Consider the following 19,460-nt stretch of genomic DNA (forward strand, 5'->3'; position numbering starts at 1 on the left):
CGACCGCCGGGGCGGCGGGAAGTTGGCGGAGCGCGCGGCGGGAGGAGCGGGCAGGGGGCGCCGCGGCGAGCGGGGGCGCCGGCGCGGCCGCCAGATGGGGCCAAGTTCCGGCGTGGGCGCGGAGGCCAACTTGGGTCTGCGCTCCGCGGGCGACCACCGGGCGCGACCGCTTCGGGAGCGGGCTGTTTCGGGGTCCCTCCAGCTGGCTCCCGGCGCCAGACCGGCGACAGTCAAGCTGCCGAATTTGGGATGAGCCTTTTTCCTTTTCATTTCATCGCTTCGTGTTGTAGCCGTCTCAAAGGAGTGAGTAAATGGTGCTTAGAGAATGTGTGAGCCCCCACCCCAGTTTCCTGACTGTGCTTGGTTTTGCAAGTTGCAGCCTTGCTCTGAGTAGTTCTCACCCCCGGGAGCTTTTTCTTGAGATGAAACGCTGAGGAGTGCGGCTGTTTCTTTGAGCAGTAACAATAACCACACACAATTCGATTGCCTGCTGGATATTTTGTTTGAAGTCATCGCAGCATAGGCCTTGCCGACTACAGGCTCGAATATAAATCGAGCGACAGGCATGTGTGAGACCCGCAGACTTTTCCATACACAGATTGATGGCTTGGACATAACTGTCTCTTCAACCACACCCATCCCCACAGGAAGTAAGATATCGGTGTCATCTTTGATTAGGAAGGATAAGTTACACCCTGAACTACTAGTTTGTACTACACAGCTTTAATGACCTATAGCCGCAAATGAAACAAAAACTTTCTAAATGCCTTAATCTGTACCCTAGAAAGTGCTGCATTGTATTACTCTTACACTGCTTCTACTTTGTACTTAATGTTGCAGTTCTTTCCAACATTTTTGGCGACAGTGATTTCGCTTAGATAAGTTTACTTACCAACTTCTAATGCGTCGAGGGCGGGGAGTACCTCTGGATTTGCTGCTGAGGACATCCATAAAGTTCCCTGACCTAGCTCTAGACTTCTGATTTTTATTTGATCAAGGAACCTTTTCTTCCTCCCCTGTTAGGATGAATTGAGAGCATGAAAATTCAGTCAAAAAGAAGTTGCGAGTTCTAGTGAAAGTATTTTAAACACGTCACAGAAGCCTTCGTGTTAGGTTTTGCTTCAGCAGGTAATATAGTTGTGGTAGACCTGATCAGATAAGCTTGGAGTATTTGACAAGCCAGTTTCCATACTAAGTTCTATAATTTGGTGGATAGCATTTCACTTTTTAGGATGACTCACATTCAAGGTGTTGACTGTTTCATATCTTGAGACTTAATTTTTTTAAGCATCTCAGTAGTGAGTCTTTTAGATACACAAATTTTATAAGCTTTCAGTTTCAATAGATGACCTCTTTAAAAGAAATTTCTCGCATTGGGTTGTTTTTAACACTGGCATATGCAAAAAAGGCTTTAATAAATCAAGCTTTTGGACATTAAAATTTTAAAATTACATTAGAATTGAAAAAAACCTCATTTAAATGCACTTTTAAAGGACATTTTCTCTTTTTTAAAAAGACTTTCTAAAATTGATGAAAATATTACTGTTTTAAAAATAATTGCTCATTTTTAAAAGAAACTACTTTTACAGAACTGGCTGTATGCGGAAATTATTTGCTAGTACAGATTTTAATTTGGTTTAATCTTAGGGTTCACAATCTTATGTGCTAGTACTACTTTGAGTCTCTGATTATGTAATTTAAATTGAACTTGTATGTGTGCCTCTTTGGAGCAGTAGAAAAATTTGAGATGATATACTTAGGAGATGTTTTAATTTTAATTTTAGTACAGAAAAAAAGTTTTCTCCACTTGTGTGGTTAGTTTACAGTGACATTGTGTGAGAAATTGCTTATTGGCTGTTAGCCAGTCAGATTTCTCAGATACCACTGGGGCAAAGAGAGGCGATGAAGGTCCATCAAGCTCCGCGTAGATTCATACAGCATTGGCCAGATTGGCAGACTGTAATCTTATTACCGGATAAACTTTTCAGTGCCTGAACAGAGAGCAGACATGGTGTGCTCTCTGTACTCTGAGAGTGGAAGGACCGAGATTCAAATATCACTGGTCCAGATGAGAATTTTAGCATCAAACAATTTAGTTGAATGCTGAGCCTTTAGGAAAAGTATTATATTAAGGTAATAGTTATATTTTTGAAAATATGTAAAATGATGTCGGGATTGCTATAGACTATGATTTAAAAAACCCAAAAAAGTTATTTGAATTGTTAATACGGTATACAGTATAAAAACAAGACTAGGATTATTAAACCAGATCAAGCCTGTATCAAGGCAAAACATAGACATTGACTTTAGGACACTAGGCAGGATTGCACTGGAAAAGGCCACGTGCTTTTTTCCATGCTAAAAGAATACGTGTGCGTATTAACAGGAGGAAAAAAAAAAAAAGACCCTCCATTCATTAACGTTCCTTAGCACACAAAACTAAATTGAACCAGGACAACCCATTACTAGTAGGAAGTCATGGTAAATATTATGGTATTGAGAATAGGAAAAGCATTTTACCTCTTCAATTTAGCCTTTACTGATTACAGAAAGGACACTGGGTATACTAAATAATGAGCTTCCTTTTGAAGCATTTAAGAACTGGATTTGTTTTGTCTTCCCGGAATCCTCTTCCCTCCTGTCCTTCCCTGACGCCTACTTATCCTTTTAGGTCTTAGCTTAAGCACCACTTCCTTAAGGTCACCTTGTGTGAGACCCCAGTTGAAATTAGGTCCTTTAAGTATACTTTGTCATACTGCTTTTCATAATTTGTAGTTACCTTGCTATTTATGTGAATGGTGTTTGTTTAATGTGTGTGTCCCACATCTCACTGTAAGCTCCAGAAAGAGCAGTAGCCATGTCTGTTTTGGTTACTGCTGTATAACCACAGTGTCTCTAGTTAAGTCTGGCAAGTAATAGGCGCTCAGTAAATGTTGAATGAAAATGCTATTTGACCTTCTAATTAGAGGCTTTGCTAAATTATGAGATATGTACATGCAGGGGGAGGTAAGGGAGTGTGATAGAAAGGTGGATCAACTTGTGATGTTACCATAAAGTAATGGGCCTTTGTCTACTTTGTAGCAATAGGGCAGGTAGGGCTCAAGATTCCTTTAATATTTCATCTTTTGATTCCATTCGGCCGTGGTGATGGATTATATAAGCTCATTTGAATTGGGTATGTGACAGATAACTCCCCAAAAGAATATTTGAGATGTTCCAAATAAACATACTAGAAATGCTTGCCAACTCATAGCTGTTAGAAACAAACATATCTAATTGCTATACAGTTTATAAATTAGTAATTGTCTTGTCTTGGTTTCCTAATTGAAACATAAAGACAAAATAAATTACAGTTATTAGATTTTTTTTGATATTAATCTTAATATTTTTCATCCTACATCTTGTTGCATCTTACAGAGCAAACAGGGTTCCATAAGATAAAAGGAGAGGAAACAGATGGGATGAGTGGGCAGAGGCTAATATGACAGCTCATTTAGTTTCCTCTATTTGTTTTCATGCGGAAACTTAAAAAAATATTTTTATACAAAAGTATAACATTTATATAGCTTATTAATTGTTATCAATAGTTCTGATAAATTGGCGATTGTATTAGACAGTTGCTGTTATTTGGCTAATATTAACAGGTATAATAAAATAAAAATTTAGTGGGAAGACATCCATTGAAAATAAATTATTACTGAACACAGCAGCATCTTGTATTTTGAAGTATTTAACCTGAATACAGTATTATTCGTAGATATTTTACTACCTTTTTTATGATAGTTGTTCAGCCTTTGAAACTACTCCAGTTTTGTATGTTAAGTAGCTCATTACCTCAGGGGAAAACCTGTTCTGTTGTTAGGCTGTTGGAGGTGGAATGAAATAATAGAAAGAACGTGGGCTTTGGAGTCAGGGAAACTTTTGTTTGAATCCCAGGTCCATCTCCTGTTCGATGTGAGCAAGCAACTTCTCTGAAACTCTGGTTCCTTTTCTGTAAAACAGAGTTAAATCCCCTAGGCTGGTTTTAAGGATGTAATGAAGTGTCATATCTCAATTACCGCATTTAGCATAAAGTCGGACCTTAATTATTAATTCCTTCATGTAATTACTATGAAAATTGTTGGAACTTACTGGGCGCTTAATTGTAAGCCAGGTGCTGTTGAAGGTACTTTACATGCAGTAGCTCCATCCTCGTAATCGAGGTCCAGTGAGGGAAGCAAGTACTGCTGTTACCTACGTTTTACTTCTCTGCAGTGATACTGAGTAAAGATGATTGTTCTCTTAACACCTTTTCAAATATTTGAAGACCATTATTCTATTTAGCTTTGTTAAGCATATATTTGTCACATGACATTGTTTTAACATTTATCTGAATGTATGCTCTTAGTATTTTTTAATCAATATAGCTCTTAAAAATGTGGAGTGTAGAAATGAATACAATGGTAATGTAGGCTGACTAGCAGCAGAGTTTACAGATAGATGTTGACCTGTTCTCAGTGTCCTGGGGGGTTGTATTTGCATTGGTTCTTTTAGTCGTGGATTAACTGGCAGCCCTTGTTAAACTCTTAGGTGGCTAACTCCTCTTATGAAGAGCTTCTAGTGAGCACTTCTTTCTTCTCCATTGCACATTTTACTTTTGAAACTAAATGTAAAGGTTTGCACCCTCCCTTGTTACATTTCAGTTTAATTTTAGTTTGTTTCTCCTGGATTGTACACTCTGAGGATTTTATAAGCATGTCTTATGTGTCTTTATCTTATAAATAATCAAAATATAGGGCCAAGGATAGAGTTCCAAGCACGTCCCCTAAAGACTATATCTAGGTGATATAGACCAGTAAACTTACCCAACTACACTAATATCCAACTCATACTCAAACAACATATTTGCAAAAATAATGTGAAAAACCGTCTTGAATACTGTTTTGGCCAGAATACACTTCCCCCCCCCCCCCCCCCCCCCGGCTTTGCTCATTGTGTGATCTTGGGCAAGTACTTTAATTTCTAAGACTTTTTTCAGCTGTAAAATGGGTTGTTGCAGAGGATTAAATGAAGTAACACATATGAAGTGCTTAGAACAGTGTCTGACAGATAGTTGGAGCTCAGTGACTGTAAGTTATTATTCTTTCCTGCATCTAACAAGTCTAGTAATCATTCTTTTCCAAGATGCAAATGCAGTAGATTTGGCATTATTTGTTCTGTTTGAATTCATGCTGTCATCCAGTGATTATTATATTCTTTTCTAAGTATTCAGAAACCACTTGTTTTTATAATCTATTCTCAGATTCGACTGAAGATTAATATTAAATTTATATGTCTGTGATTTCTGGAATCCGCTTCTCCACTTCTCCAGCTCATAAAATTTGAAGCAACTCTGACCTATCTCCAGGCCCTGATTATTTCTTTCTGAGCTCTTTCTCCAAGATTATAGGAGTCAGCTTTGTGATTACACTTGCAAATTGGTTTAGCAACATAGAATGAGTTGCATCTGGAACCAAAGACTTGCACTCACATAAAGTTGTTTTAGCCTCTCTTTCACCAGGCTTGGGTTTCGGTTCTCATTGCTCTTCTACAACTTTAGTTAAAAACTGAGAGAAGATAAGCAAAATACAAGTTGAGCAATTCTGCCTCCTCTACGTGCTCTCTCAACCTTAACAACATCCTCTCTGAGCAGTGATTCTCTCAGTTCCCTCTTCTCTTTAACCAATAGTATGTTATTGTGGAGACAGTACTTGGTAAGAAAGTATGAAACTTGGGTCCTAATTCTCACTACGCCTTTTTTTTTTTTTTTTAAGATTTTATTTATTTTTGCGAGAGAGAGAGAGACAGAGAGACACTGACCATGAGTGGGAGAGTGGGGCAGAGGGAGATGCAGGCTCCCCACTGAGCAGGGAGCCCAATGTGGGACTCAATCCCAGGACCCTGGGATCATGACCTGAGCAGAAGGCAGATGCTACAGACTGAGCCCCCCAGGCGGCCCCCCCCCCCGCCCCGCCTCTTAATACCCATGTGATGCTGGGCTCATTGCTTTATCTGCTTATGCTTCTGTTCTTTCACCTGCAGAAATCATATTTGTCTCCAAAGAAATATGCATGAGGTAAAGTATGTGAAACATTTATAAGATGTGAAGTGCTGTACCATATAAGGTGGAATAATATTTATTTGAATGTAGTTATACAAGCTTTTGTTATCTTTAAGCAATTTTTTCTAAGCCTCAGTTTTTCCTGGGCTTTTGAATTCCTGTTACCGTATCTGTATGTTTTTGCTCTTCTGTCATCCTAATTCATTTAGCTCCGTTAACTCCTCTCCAGAGAGTCATTCTGCAGCCACATTGTATGCTTCACTCTTTTTCATCATTGGAATTGTACAGGTATATGTGTAAAATTTAGAAAGATCCCTTGTGAGCTGTTTCACTTAGGCCATCGAGGTCATACCTTCTGTTTTGAGCTGTACTATTGTAAACTGTGATATGCTTGTAACTGTATAGTGCTCTCTCTTTTTTTACTTTTAGAAACCCTTTATAATAACATCACTTTTTCTTGTGATCCTGTCATAAATACGTCGTTCACATTATAACTGCATAGTATGTCCCCTTCTGCTTCCTTAGCCTTCTGAAAGAAATCTGTCAGCAAAGCAAGTCAGCAATCATATTTTGGCATAATTAGACTTTTTGATATAAAAAAGAATACTCTTGACATGTCTTTATTAGGACAGTATTATACATCTTTTGTGTGGCTGAGTTGGATGTACTTTATTTTTATGACAGTGTCCATTTTAACCTTCTTTTAGTCCCTTCTATTTTTCGTTTTTGTCCTAACTCAGTTGTATATTTGTGGAATAAAAGTGTTTGATCTTCAGGTTTCAGGTATTAGGAGTGTCAGGGACTTGGTGGTGGTGGTGGGCAGGAGGCTCTCCCTAAAATTATAGCTCTGGCAAAAAATGTCTCTGATAACTAGACCCCCCAAATGGCTACCCACTAGGATTTCTTGTGAATTACATACAACCAAAACTTATCATTTAAAAAAATGCAGAGATTCTTGCAGTTTTAAAATAATGTCAAATGTGTATGAAATATTAAGAGTGTTTTTAAAATTCCTTCCAGGCTGACTACATTTCAGAAAGCATCAACTTTTCTCAGTGGACCCATTCATCAAGTGAAATATGCCTGTACTGTTTTAAAAAGCTTTGTGCTTCATCATGGAAAAATTTGCCCCCTCAAAAATGAAAGCAAAGATATTTGAGAAGGTGATTTAAGGTGTGGACATTTGAGAAAGTGTCCCATTAAATCAGTAAACGTCAAGATAAGGGTTAAATAGATTAATCCTAAACACTTGTTTTTTAAACCGGGAGGATTTCATCTTAGTAGAAAAACAACTTTTATTCAATATGTATTTTCTGAAATTAAAAGAGAGAGACAAGAGTAGACTTAAAAGACAATAAATGAAGATGGTTAGTGAAGAAGCAATGTCAACTCTTTTCTGATGAAGATAATTCAGTGATGTTAAATCCTTTCCACATCCCTGGTTGTGGTCCTAAAGACGAGACTCTTTTTTGATGGGACTGATATTACGGGAAGTAGGACCTTTTCTGTATTCAACTCACATTTGTAGAAGTTCCAGTCATTGGCATGAGTGGCTTAAAACAGGAAATAAAGTCTTCAATTAAATCCAAAAGTACAGTCATTTTTTTACTGCTGTGATTTTAAAGCCTCTTCATAACCACTGAAAAAGAATTGACAACTATTTTAAAGGATTAAAGAAAGGCAGATGTCTGCAAACAATTCCCCTCCATCAGCCCAGAAGTCTGTATTACCTGCAACTCTTCCTGCTGTGCTTCCAGCTCCTTCTCCGTGTTCAAGTCCTAAAACAGGACTCTCTGCCCGACTCTCTAATGGAAGCTTCAGTGCGCCATCACTCACTAACTCCAGAGGCTCAGAGCATACTATTTCATTTCTGCTGCAAATTGGCCTTACACGGGAGAGCGTTACCATCGAAGCCCAGGAACTGTCTTTATCTGCTGTCAAGGATCTTGTGTGCTCCATTGTTTATCAAAAGGTACCGTGCATGCCATTTATGTCAGTAGTTTTTCTAATTAATATTGTATCTAATGCTTTTCTATAAATTATACATGCAACAGTGAGTTAACATATATGGATCAGTCAATTGTTTATATCCTAACTTGGATCATTTTGGAAGAGTGTTCTAATGTACTAGAAGCCTAAAGTCTGAAATTTCAGATTCTAACAACTGGAGCCTTTATCCTAACTTTAAAATACTGTTTTTCTTTTGAGAGCAGGGAAATCCATATAAAATCAAGAGGACTTCAGAAATCTTATTTGTTTTTAGAGAAAATGGGAGGCAGCGGGTACAGGGTATCCAGGTGACTTATCAAAAGGATGGGACACAGCTGTGGCTGAGTCCAGGTTCATACGTGTTTTTCCTAGGTGCCCCGAATTCTGCCCTCTTTTTTGTACCTTCTTCCTTTCCTTTAGGTCTTGATTTCACCTATACTGCCCTTTCATATGAGAAGACCACTCTTTCTTGCTTAAAAAAATAGGTAAATGAGTTTTGAATATTATGACAATATATAAAAATTTAAAATTGAGGGTGGTTTTATTTTGTTTCCCTTCTGCCTACCTCCTGCCCTATACTGTACCATTTTTTGAGGAACCTTAGCTAAATGTCTTTAATAATCTTGATTTGATGGGTAAGTGGGTATGTTCTCTATTTTATCATAGAACTATGTTTAAGTAGTAAGAATCGGTTACATTTTATTTTTAATGGACTGAGCATATGTTTCATATTTGTTTCAAACAAATTAGTGTACTTTTTAGTTTAAAAATCGTATCATGTGAGATTAATATATTTGTATTCAGGCTCCTCATCTTACTGTTTTTGTTTTAATTATGTTTTATATGATTTGTCTTATCTTCTGATGTAGAAGTAGTTAACAGTCTAAAGAAATGTTCTGTGGTTTGTCGAAATAGTGTGTGTCTCCTATGTGGTAACAGTAACTTATCTATTGAAATGTGGCCTAAAGATTCCCTTTCCTTTTGTAGATCTGTAGAACCACCTGCATGTCTTCAAGTATTTTTGCTTTTATTTTCCTTTTCATTAAATGTTATAGAGGTTTTTCACAAATATTTTGGCAACTAGGTTTTTAATTTAAAGATAAGAATTTATCTTAACTACAGTTTGTAACTTAAATGTTTCCTTTTTATTTGAACCCATAGAAATTTATAACTAATGTTTTGGTAGCATCTGTACTATTGTTTTCAATCTCATAAAATTTCATTTTGTTCTTATATTCATACAGAGGCATACTGATTTTCTACAGGATTATGTTAGAATTCATGTTACTTCATCTTTAGTGTGGATTTAAGATGTGAGTCAGATGGGTTAAACTCTTAGGAAACTAGATTGAACATCATAATCCATGAAAAAATACAGTGATACCAAGGAAATAGGATAGAGCTGGAAAAATAATTCAGGGTAAACTTTATGTAGATATAAAATAGAATTAAGTCATTGTAAAATGAATATCATAGTAAACTGAATTTGAATCAATATTATAGTGAAATGGGTATGTACTTGGCAAAAATATATAGTTTATATAGGCATAAGCATATTACACATTCCTTTTGACATTTGCTGGGATCCTAACTGTTGTTTAAGTGTAGTGTAAAAGAGTTTTGAGCTTGAAACTAGGTTACTGTATAACTTCGCACGAGTAATTTGACTTCTCTGGATTTTAATTTCCAACTATCAAATGATTGAGTTGGGATGACTTCTGGTGTGTAATTCCAGTGGTGAGATTCTGAATCATTTAATCTAAATTTGGGTCTTCACTGCTATAGACAAATAAAGGAGAAGAGTTCGAGGGATGACCTGTTTCAGGCCAAATCAGAGAAAAATCTTAAGGGAACCAGCTCAGATCCTAAGATTTTATAGAGATGTTTCATGGATCCCTAACTCATCTGGAGGATGGAAAAACCACGTCAGAAGTTCTTTTGTTTTTACCTTCCCTTATGCCTTGGGCACTTGCTCACCAGTCATTCCTGTTACACATGTACAGCTCCAGGTTTAGTGCCAGGACTCTCATGGGCACACCTACTTTTCTTATATCTGTCCTTAGTAAATGCATTTACCTGAGCCTTCTAAAAGATAGGGTACTGGTTAAAGTTTAGGAAATAGATTAACCAGATGTCCCTTCCCTCAAAAAGCTTATAGTCTGAAGGAAATCTGTTCACCAAAGTAAAACATAAAAAGTAGAAAGTGAAGTTAGAGAGTGCTCTTCTGAGGCTGATAAAGGATGTAGAAGACTTCAAACAGAAAGTAACATTGCCTTTGATCCAGAGTGAGCAAAATTTCAGTTATACGGGAGGCGAGGAATACGTCTCAGGCAAAAGAATCAGGATGATCAAAGATACAGAAAGGGAAAAGAGGAAGATTATAATAGGCAACATTTATTGAGTGCCTACTCTGTATCAGGAGCTTTACACACACTTTCTAACTAATCCTCACAAGTCTGTGGTGCATCTCAGACTTTAATGTGTATGCCAATCATCTAGTGATTCTACTAAGATGTACATTTTGAATGAGTAGGCTTGGGGTGGGTCTGCATTTGTAATATACTCTTAGGTGATATTGATGCCCCTTCTCCAAGGACCTCAGGGAGTGGAAAGGGTATAGGTGATATAATTGCTGTTGAATAAAGGAGGAAACGAAATTTCAGAGACACATAGTTACTTGCTGAAAGTCAGAATTCAAACACAGATTTTTTTTTAAAGATTTTATTTATTTGAGAGAGAGCATGCACAAGAGAGAGCATGAGTGGAGGGGAGAGGCAGAGGGGGAGGGAGAAGCAGGCTTCTTGCTCAGGAGGGAGCCACATGTGGGGTTGATCCCAGGACCACAGAACCATTACCTGGGTTGAAGGCAGACGCTTAACTGACTGAGCCACCCAGGTGCTCCCAAACACAGGTCTTTTTTAACTTACAAACTTGTATCCTCTTTTCACTGCACCACACTACCTTCCTCATGCCAAAGAAAAGTTTCACGCTTGGTTCCTGTAAGAGTGGAGATTTAACTAAGGTCTATGTGCAGCAACCCAGCATGATCAGATTTGTGTTGTGGAAAGCTTAAATGTGTAACCAAATATGACATAAAGTGAGGAGATCAGATAAGAAGCCATTGTAATGAAGATCTGAACTGAGATGGTTGGAAAGTGATATATTTGAAGGGTATTGGGAAAGTAGTGTTCGTAAAACTTAGCCTATTGAGCATAGAGGAAGAGCAAAGGATGGAAGGGCAGTGTGAGTGACTGGATGGGTGGTGATGATGATAACCAACATAAAAAATTCAGGAAGAAAAGTAAGGTTTTTCTGGGGGTGAGAATGGGACTGATTTTTATCAAAGTTTAATAAGACAGAGTTCCTGTGTTCCAGAAATTTTTGAAGATTATGGCCCTAGTGTTCTGCTCTGACCCTTGAAATGAAATCATTATTCCTCCAGAAGAACCTTCCCGTCTCTTTCTATAGAGAAACTAACAAGGCTGAAAAGTGATGAAAAGAGCTCTTAGTTTGGAGGACCAGAAGAAAGGCCTCTAAAAGTGAAATAAGCACAGAGGGCAACCCTACTTTTAAATTAAGGGAGGAGGGTTACCTGACCTATAATTTCATGTTAATAATATTTCAGATATTTTAAAATCTATTTTTAATCTAGTCATAATACCAAAGGTATAGTCCATCTATTTTACATTTTTTGCTGTCCAACATTAACAACATATTAGTAATAATTGACATCAGACATAAGGAATAGGAATTTGACCTCAGATTCAAGAACAGAGTTTACAAATTTGTAAGGCTGTTTAAAGTACCGTTGTAGGGATGCCTGGGTGGTTCAGTCAGTTAAGCGTCTGCCTTTGGCTCAGGTCTTGATCCCAGGGTCCTGGGATCGAGTTCCGCATGGGGCTCCTTGCTCAGCGGGGAGCCTGCTTCTCCCTCTGTCTGCCACTCCCCCTGCTTGTGTCCTCTCTGTCTCCGACAAATAAATAAATAAAATCTTTAAAAAAAAAATAAAGTAACACTGTAGTGATCTGAGATGTAATTTGTGGGATTCTTTAAAAATTTTTGCAGCTATTAAAAAAGGGAATACTTTGTGTGTACATGGATGGGGGAGAGGGAGATCTGCAAGATATACAGGACATGTAGATAACGTAAGTGCAGAACAGGGTATACTATGCTATCATTTTGTATTAGAGTCATAGTACGTAGTCTTCTGTTTTGCCATCTTTACACATACCTCAGTGTTTTTTGTTGTTTGTTTTTAATGCGTGCGGTTAGGTATGTTAGTAGTTCCTTTTTGTTACTGAGTACTGTTCCATTGTATAGATGTACCATACTTTATTTATTTAGTTATCAGTTGATTGATATTAGAGTTTTTTCTAATTTGGGGGCATTATGAATAGAGTTGCTATGAACATTCCCATTCACATCTCAATTGTAGATACATGTTTTCATTTCCTTGTGGTAAATATTTAGGGAAAGATGGCCATATCCTTGCCAACACTTGGTATTTCCAGTCTTTTTAATTTAACTGTTCTGGTTGGTATATAGTAATATCTCCTTGTGGTTTTAATTTGCATTTTCCTAGTGACTAATGAGATTTGTTATCTGTCCATGGGTTTAATTGCCATTCACATATTTTCTTTGGTTAAATTCTGTACAGATTGTTTATCTTATTGAGGTACAAAAGTTCTTTAACATCTTAAATACAAGTTCTTATTGGATATAAAATGCAAATATTTTCTTCCAATCTGGCTTCTTTTCATCCTTTCCCTCTTTTTAATCTAAATAATAGTCTAAATAATCATCATTTTAAAGGCTACTGTTCAGTCATCCTGATGCATAAAGTTTACAACCATTTTCTTATTTTGGTCATTTATTTTGCTTCTAATTTTTTTCCAGTTTTATGGAGATGTAATTGATACATAAATTTGTATTAGTTTAAGGTATACAACATTTGATATGTGTATATTTTGCAGAATGATAACTACAATAAATGTAGTTAACATTTATCACCTCCCACAGTTAATTTTTTTTCTTGCGATGAGAATTTCTAAGGTCTACTCTCTTAGCAACTTTCAAATATACAATAAAGAATTGTTAACTATAGGCACCATGCTGTACATTATAGTGCCAGAACTTACTTATCTTATAACTGAAGTTTGTACCCTTTGACTACCTTCACTTATTTTCCCCCTTCCTGCCCTCTGCCTCTGGTAACCACCAATCTGTTCTCTGTCTCTGTGAATTAAGTTTTATGATATTCCGCATATGGGATTATACAGTAGTTGTCTTGCTCTGCTTGACTTATTTCACTTAACATAATGCTTTCAGGGTCCATCCATGCTGTTGCAAATGGCAGGATTTCCTTCTTTTTGTGGCTGAATAATAATCCATTGTATATATACCACAATTTCTTTATTCATTCATCCTTGGATGGACATTTGGTTGTTTCCATGTCTTGGCTATTGTAAATAATGATGCATTGACGTGCAGTGCAGATTATCTATTAGAGGTAGTGATTTCATTCTCTTCAGATATATACCCAGAAATGGCATTGCTGGATCATATGGTAGTTCTGTTTTTAATTTTTTTGAGGAACGTGCGTACTCTTCCCTTTCTTTCTTTCTTTCTTTTTTTTTTCTGTCCGTACTGTTTTCTATAGTGGCTGCACAAATTTAGATTCCCACCAGCAGTGTGTAAGGGTTCCCTTTCCTCCACTTTCTCACCAACACTTGTTATCTTTTGTCTTGTAGATGATAGCCATTCCAACAGCCAAGAGGTGATATCTCCTTGTGGTTTTAATTTGCATTTCCCTGTTGATAGTGATGTTGAGGACCTTCTCTTGTGCGGGTTGGCTACTTATCTGTCTTCTTTGGGGGAATGTCTATTCAGTTCTTCTGCCCAGTTTTAAATTGGAGTGTTTGTTGTTGTTTTTGCCATTGAGTTAGAGGAGTCCTTCATATATTTTGGGTATTAAGCCCTTATCAGATATATTATTTACAAATACTTTTTCCTTCTGTAGTTGCCATTTATTTTGTCAATGGTTTCCTTGGCTGAGAAGAAACTTTATAGTTTGATGTCGTCCCACTTGTTTATTTTTGCTTTTGTTGCCTTTGCTTTTAGTGTCAAATCCAAAGAATCATTGCCAAGAATGATGTCAAGGAATTTATCACTTATGTGTTCTTCTAGGAGTTTTGTGTTTTCAGGTCCTATATTCAAGTCTTAAGTCCATTTTGAGTTGATTTTTGTGTATGGTATAAATAGGGGTTCATTTTCATTCTTTTGCATTTGGCTGTCCCAGTTCTCCCAGCACCATTTATAGAAAAGATTATCCTTTCCATAGGATATTCTTGATTTCTTTGTCATAAATTCATTGGCCATATGTGCATAGGTTTATTTCTAGGCTCTCTGTTCTGTTCCATTGATTTATATGTCCATTCTTAGTCCAATACCATACTGTTTTGATTGCTATAGCTTTGAAGTGTAGTTTGAAATCAAGAAATGTAAATGCCTCCAGCTTTGTTCTTTTTCAAGATTGCTTTGGCTATTCAGGGTCTTTTGTGGTTTTGTATAAATAAGATTGTTTTTTCTATTTCTGTGAAAAATGCCATTGGAAAATGGGAATTGCATTGAATCTGTAGATTATTTTGGGTAGTATGGGCATTTTAATAATATTCTTCCAGCCCATGAGCACAAAATATTTTTCCATTTTCCATTTTATTTGGGTCTTCTTCAGTTTCTTTCACTAATGTCTTATAGATATAATTTTTAGTGTGTAGATCTTTCACCTTCTTGGTTAAATTTATTTATAGGTATTCATTTTGATGCAATTATACATGGGATTGTTTTAATTTCTCTTTCTGATAGTAACTTATTAGTGTATAGAAAGGCAACTGATTATTATATATTGATTTTGTATCTGGCAAAATGTTGATTAATTCTAACAAAATTTTTTGTTGGAGTGCTTCGTGTCATCTACAAACATAGTTTTACTTCTTCCTTTCTGATTTAGATGTCTTTTATTTCTTTTTGTTGCCTAATTGTTCTGGATAGGACTTCCATTACTATGTTGGGTGAAAGTGGCAAGAATGGACATCCTTGTCTTATTCCTGACCTTAGATTTTTCCACTGAGTATGATGTTAGCTGTGGGCTTGTCTTATACAGCCCCTGTTACGTTGAGGTATGTTTCCTCTGTACCTCACTTTGTTTAGAGTTTTTGTCATGAAGATGTTGAATTTTATCAAATGCTTTGTCTGCATCTATTGAGATTACCATATGATTTTTATCTTTTATTATGTTAATATGGGATATCACATTTATTGATTCGCAGATGTTGAATTATTCTTGCATCCCTGGAATAAATCCCACTTGATCATGGTGTATGACTCTTTTAATGTGTTGTTGAATTCAGTTTGCTAATATTTGTTGAGAATATTTGCATCTATGTTCATCAAGAATATTGAACTATAATTTTTTTTTCCTTGCAGTGTCGTTGTCTGTCTTTGGTATCAGGGTGATGCTGGTCTCGTGAGCTTGGAAATGTTCCTTCCTCTTATATGGTTTGGGAGAGTTTGAGAACGATTGGTATTAATTCTTTAAATGTTTGGTAGAATTTACCAGTGAAGTCATCTGGGTTTTTTTTCCTTTGTTTGTTGGGAGGATTTTGATTACCGATTCAACCTTTTACTGTGAATTGGTCTGTTAATATTTTCTACTTGTTCATGATTCAGGCTTGGTATGTTGTTCTAGGAATTTATCCATTTTTTCCAAGTGTTCAATTTGTTGGTGTATAATTGTTTATAGTAGTCTTTTCTGTTCCTTTGTATGTATGTGGTATCACAGTGTCACCTTTTTCATTTGTAATTTTTTTTGAGTCCTTTTTTTTTTCTTTAAGCTAAAGGTTTGTCTGTTTTGCTTATCTTTTCAAAAAACCAGCTCTTAGTTTCATTGATCTTTTCTGTTGTCTTTTTAGTCTCTATGATTTATTTTCACTATGATCTTTGTTACTTCTTTCCTTCTGCTAACTTTGGGCTTGGTTTGTTACTTTTCTAGTTCTTTGAGGTGTAAAGTTAGGTTTATTTGAGATCTTTTTTCTTAATGTAGGTTTTTACTGCTATGAACTTCTCTCTCAGAGCTTCTCCTGCATCCCATAAGTTTTGGTATATGTATTTTCATTTTCATTTGTCTCAAGATATTTTTTTATTTTTGATCTCACCTTGGCTAGTTGTACAATTGCATGTTGTTTAATGTCCACATATTTGTGAATTTTCCAGGGCTTTGTTTTGTTTTTGTAATTTATTTCTAGTTTCATACCCTTGACATGGGAAAAGATGTTTAATACGATTCCAGTCTTCTTAAATTTATTAAGACTTGTCTTGTGGCCTAACATGATCTGTCCTGGAGAATGTTCCATGTTTGCTTGAGAAGAATATGTAATCTGCTGCTTTTGGATGGAATGTAACTCCAAGTGTTTAAGTGTCTGGTCTAATGTATAGTTTAACTCCAGTGTTCCTTTTTGATTTTCTGTCTGGATGATCTGTCCATTGAAAGTGCAGTGGTAAAGTCCCCTGTTATTATTGTGTAGCTATTTCTTCTTCCAAGTCTGTTAATATTGGCTTTATATACTTTATATATTTAGGTGCCCCTATGTTGGGTGCATAAATACTTACAAATATTATTTCCCCTTTTTTGGATTGACTCCTTTATCATTATATAATGACCTTCTTTGTCTTTTATTACAGTCTTTGGGTTAAAGTCTGTTTTGTCTGATCTAAGTTAGTTTATATACTTTTCATTATAATACACTATATTCTTTGTTCTCTTAACGGTATCATTTGGAGAGCCAAAATTTCTAATTTTAATGAAGTACAACTAACTTTTCCTTTATGGATAGTGTTTTTGTTTCATATCTAAAAAATATTTGCCTACATAAAGGTAACAAAGATTCTGTCCCCTGTTTTCTTCTGGAAGCTTCATAATTTTAGCTTTTACCTTTATATGTGTAGTCCATATGTTAGTTCTGTGGGGCTACCACAGCTGCATGGCTTAAACACTAGAAATTTTTCTGACAGTTCTTGAGGCTAGCTGTCTGTAATCGAGATTATTGGTAAGGTTTGTTCCTTTTGAGGACTGTGAGTAAGAATCTGTTTCATGCCTCACTCCCAGCTTCTAACGGCCTCAGGCATTCCTTAGCTTATAGATGGTGTTCTCCCTGTGTCTTCATATTGACCTCTCTGTAAATGTCTGTGTTGACAAATTTCCCGGTTTTATAAGGACACAGTCCTGTTGGGTTAGGGCCCTCCTTAATGACTTCATCCTAACTAGATCATCCATCTACAAAAACCCTATTTCCAAAGGTCACAATCACAGGTTCTGGGGGTTAGGATTTTAACATCTTTTGGAGGAACACAATTCAATTTGTAACAATCCATTTCAAAATAATTTTTGTATAAGGTGTGAGATAAAGATTGAGCTTCATTTCTTTGCATTGGACATTTTCAGGACCATTTGTTGAAAAGACTATTCTTCCCTCATTGAATTACTTTAGGACCTTTATTGTAAATCAGTTAACCACATATGTTTTGATCTTTTTCTGAACATCGTTTTGCTTTAGTGGCATATATATGTGTACCCTTAAGCTAATTTCATGTTGTCTTGAATTCTGTAATTTTACAAAGACATGATTGGGTGCATTAAGTCCTCCAGCTTTGTTCTTTTTTCCAAAATTGTTTTGACCGATCTATGTCCTTTGCATTTCCATTCAAATCAACTTCACAATTTCTACAACAACAACAACAAAAACTTATTGAAATTCTGTATGTTATTTGTTACCTGTTTCGTGGTTTTGATGCAATTATAAATGGGGTTTTAAAAAACCTCAGTCTGATTTTTCATTTTATTATATAGAAGTATGGTGATTTTTGTACCTTGATGTGTCCTGCAACTTTGCTAAACTCATTTATTACTTCTAGTAATTTTTAAAAATTCTTTAGGTTTCTCTATATAGATGATTTTGTCTTTTGTAAATAAAGATAGTTTTATGCTTTGCCTTCCAAAATTTCATTTCTTTTTCTTGTTTTGTCCTGGAGGCTAGACCTCCAGTACTGTATTGCATAGAAGTAGTAAGAGTGGACATACGTGCCATGTTACCAGTCTTAAAAGTAGAAGCATTTGGTCTTCCATCATTAAGTTTCATGTAAACTTTTTAGATGTTCTTCATCAAGTTGAGGAAATTCCTGTCTATTCCTAGTTGGTCTAGAGTTTTTATCTTGAATGACTAAATTTGTTAAATACTTTTTCTGCATCTATGTATTTTTATCTTTTAGTCTGTTTATATGATGAAGTATATTGGCTTACCTTTGAATGTTAAACCAACCTTGCATTCCTGCAACAGACCCTTGTGGTCATCATATATATCCTTTTTATACTTTCCTTGATTCAATTTCCCATATTTTATTAATATTATTCTGTCTAAAATAATGTATTGGCCTGTGATTTTTTTCTTCTGTTATCTCTGTGTGGTTTTGGTATCAGGATAATGTTGGCTTCATTAAAGTTTGGTAGTATTTCCCTTTGTTTTCTGAATAAATGTCTACAAAACTGATATTTCTTCCTGACGTATTTGGTATAATTCACCAATGAAGCCATCTGTGCCTGAAATTTTTTTTATGAGAAGGTTTTTAATTCAGTTTCTATTTCTTTACAGGGCATAGAGCTAGTTAGATAATCTGTTTCTTTGTGAGTGCACTTTGGTAATTTGTGTCTTTAAAGGAAAATTTTCATTTCCTCTAAGTTGGCAAATTCATTAGTGAAAGTTGTGCTTTATATTCATTACCCTTTAAAGTGATTTTCTCTATTATTGTCTGTTTCCTATTTTTTAATTTTCTTTTTTCTACCTTCTTTGAGTTTAACTTCATTTTTTCAGTTTCTTAGGGTAGAAGCTTGGGTCATTGGTTTGAGTCTTGTCTTTTCATATGTGTCTAGTGCTGTAAGTTTCCCTCTAATCACTACTTTAACTGCATGCCACAAATGTTGATGTGTTGTATTTTCACTTATATTTTGTTTAAATTTTTTCCTAATTTCTCTTGTGATTTCATCTGTAATCCATGAATTGTTTAATTTGGAAGCATTTGAAAGTTTTTCAGATGTTTTTCTGTTATATTGATTTCTAGTTTTATTTTAATTTTGGCCCAAAAATATACTTCAATTTCAGTCTGTGTAATTTGAGGGGTTTTTTTCTTTTTAATACTGTAGAATTCTGTCTTACACTATATTCTGAATGTTACAAATGTAATTTTTTTAAATGTTTGTGCTCTTGTTGAGTGAAGTTTTTTATGAAGGTCAGGTTGAGTTGGTTGATAGTGTTTTCTTTATGCATATGGATTTCTTTTTACT

General features: G+C 35.8%; 1 protein-coding gene across 1 annotated transcript in view; it reads left to right on the forward strand.

The window, feature by feature from the left end:
* The first annotated feature begins 44 nt into the window (after positions 1-44).
* Positions 45-19,460, forward strand: part of PRKD3 (protein kinase D3) — an 81,357-nt gene continuing 61,941 nt past the window's right edge. The window contains exons 1-2 of the mRNA XM_002914832.4: positions 45-303; positions 7,100-8,051. Coding sequence (XP_002914878.1) covers positions 7,764-8,051 — 288 coding nt within the window. The 5' untranslated portion in view covers positions 45-303; positions 7,100-7,763. The remainder of the gene's footprint in view (positions 304-7,099; positions 8,052-19,460) is intronic.

Source organism: Ailuropoda melanoleuca, chromosome 4 (genome assembly GCF_002007445.2).
Source record: "Ailuropoda melanoleuca isolate Jingjing chromosome 4, ASM200744v2, whole genome shotgun sequence".
In the NCBI taxonomy this organism is placed as follows: domain Eukaryota; kingdom Metazoa; phylum Chordata; class Mammalia; order Carnivora; family Ursidae; genus Ailuropoda; species Ailuropoda melanoleuca.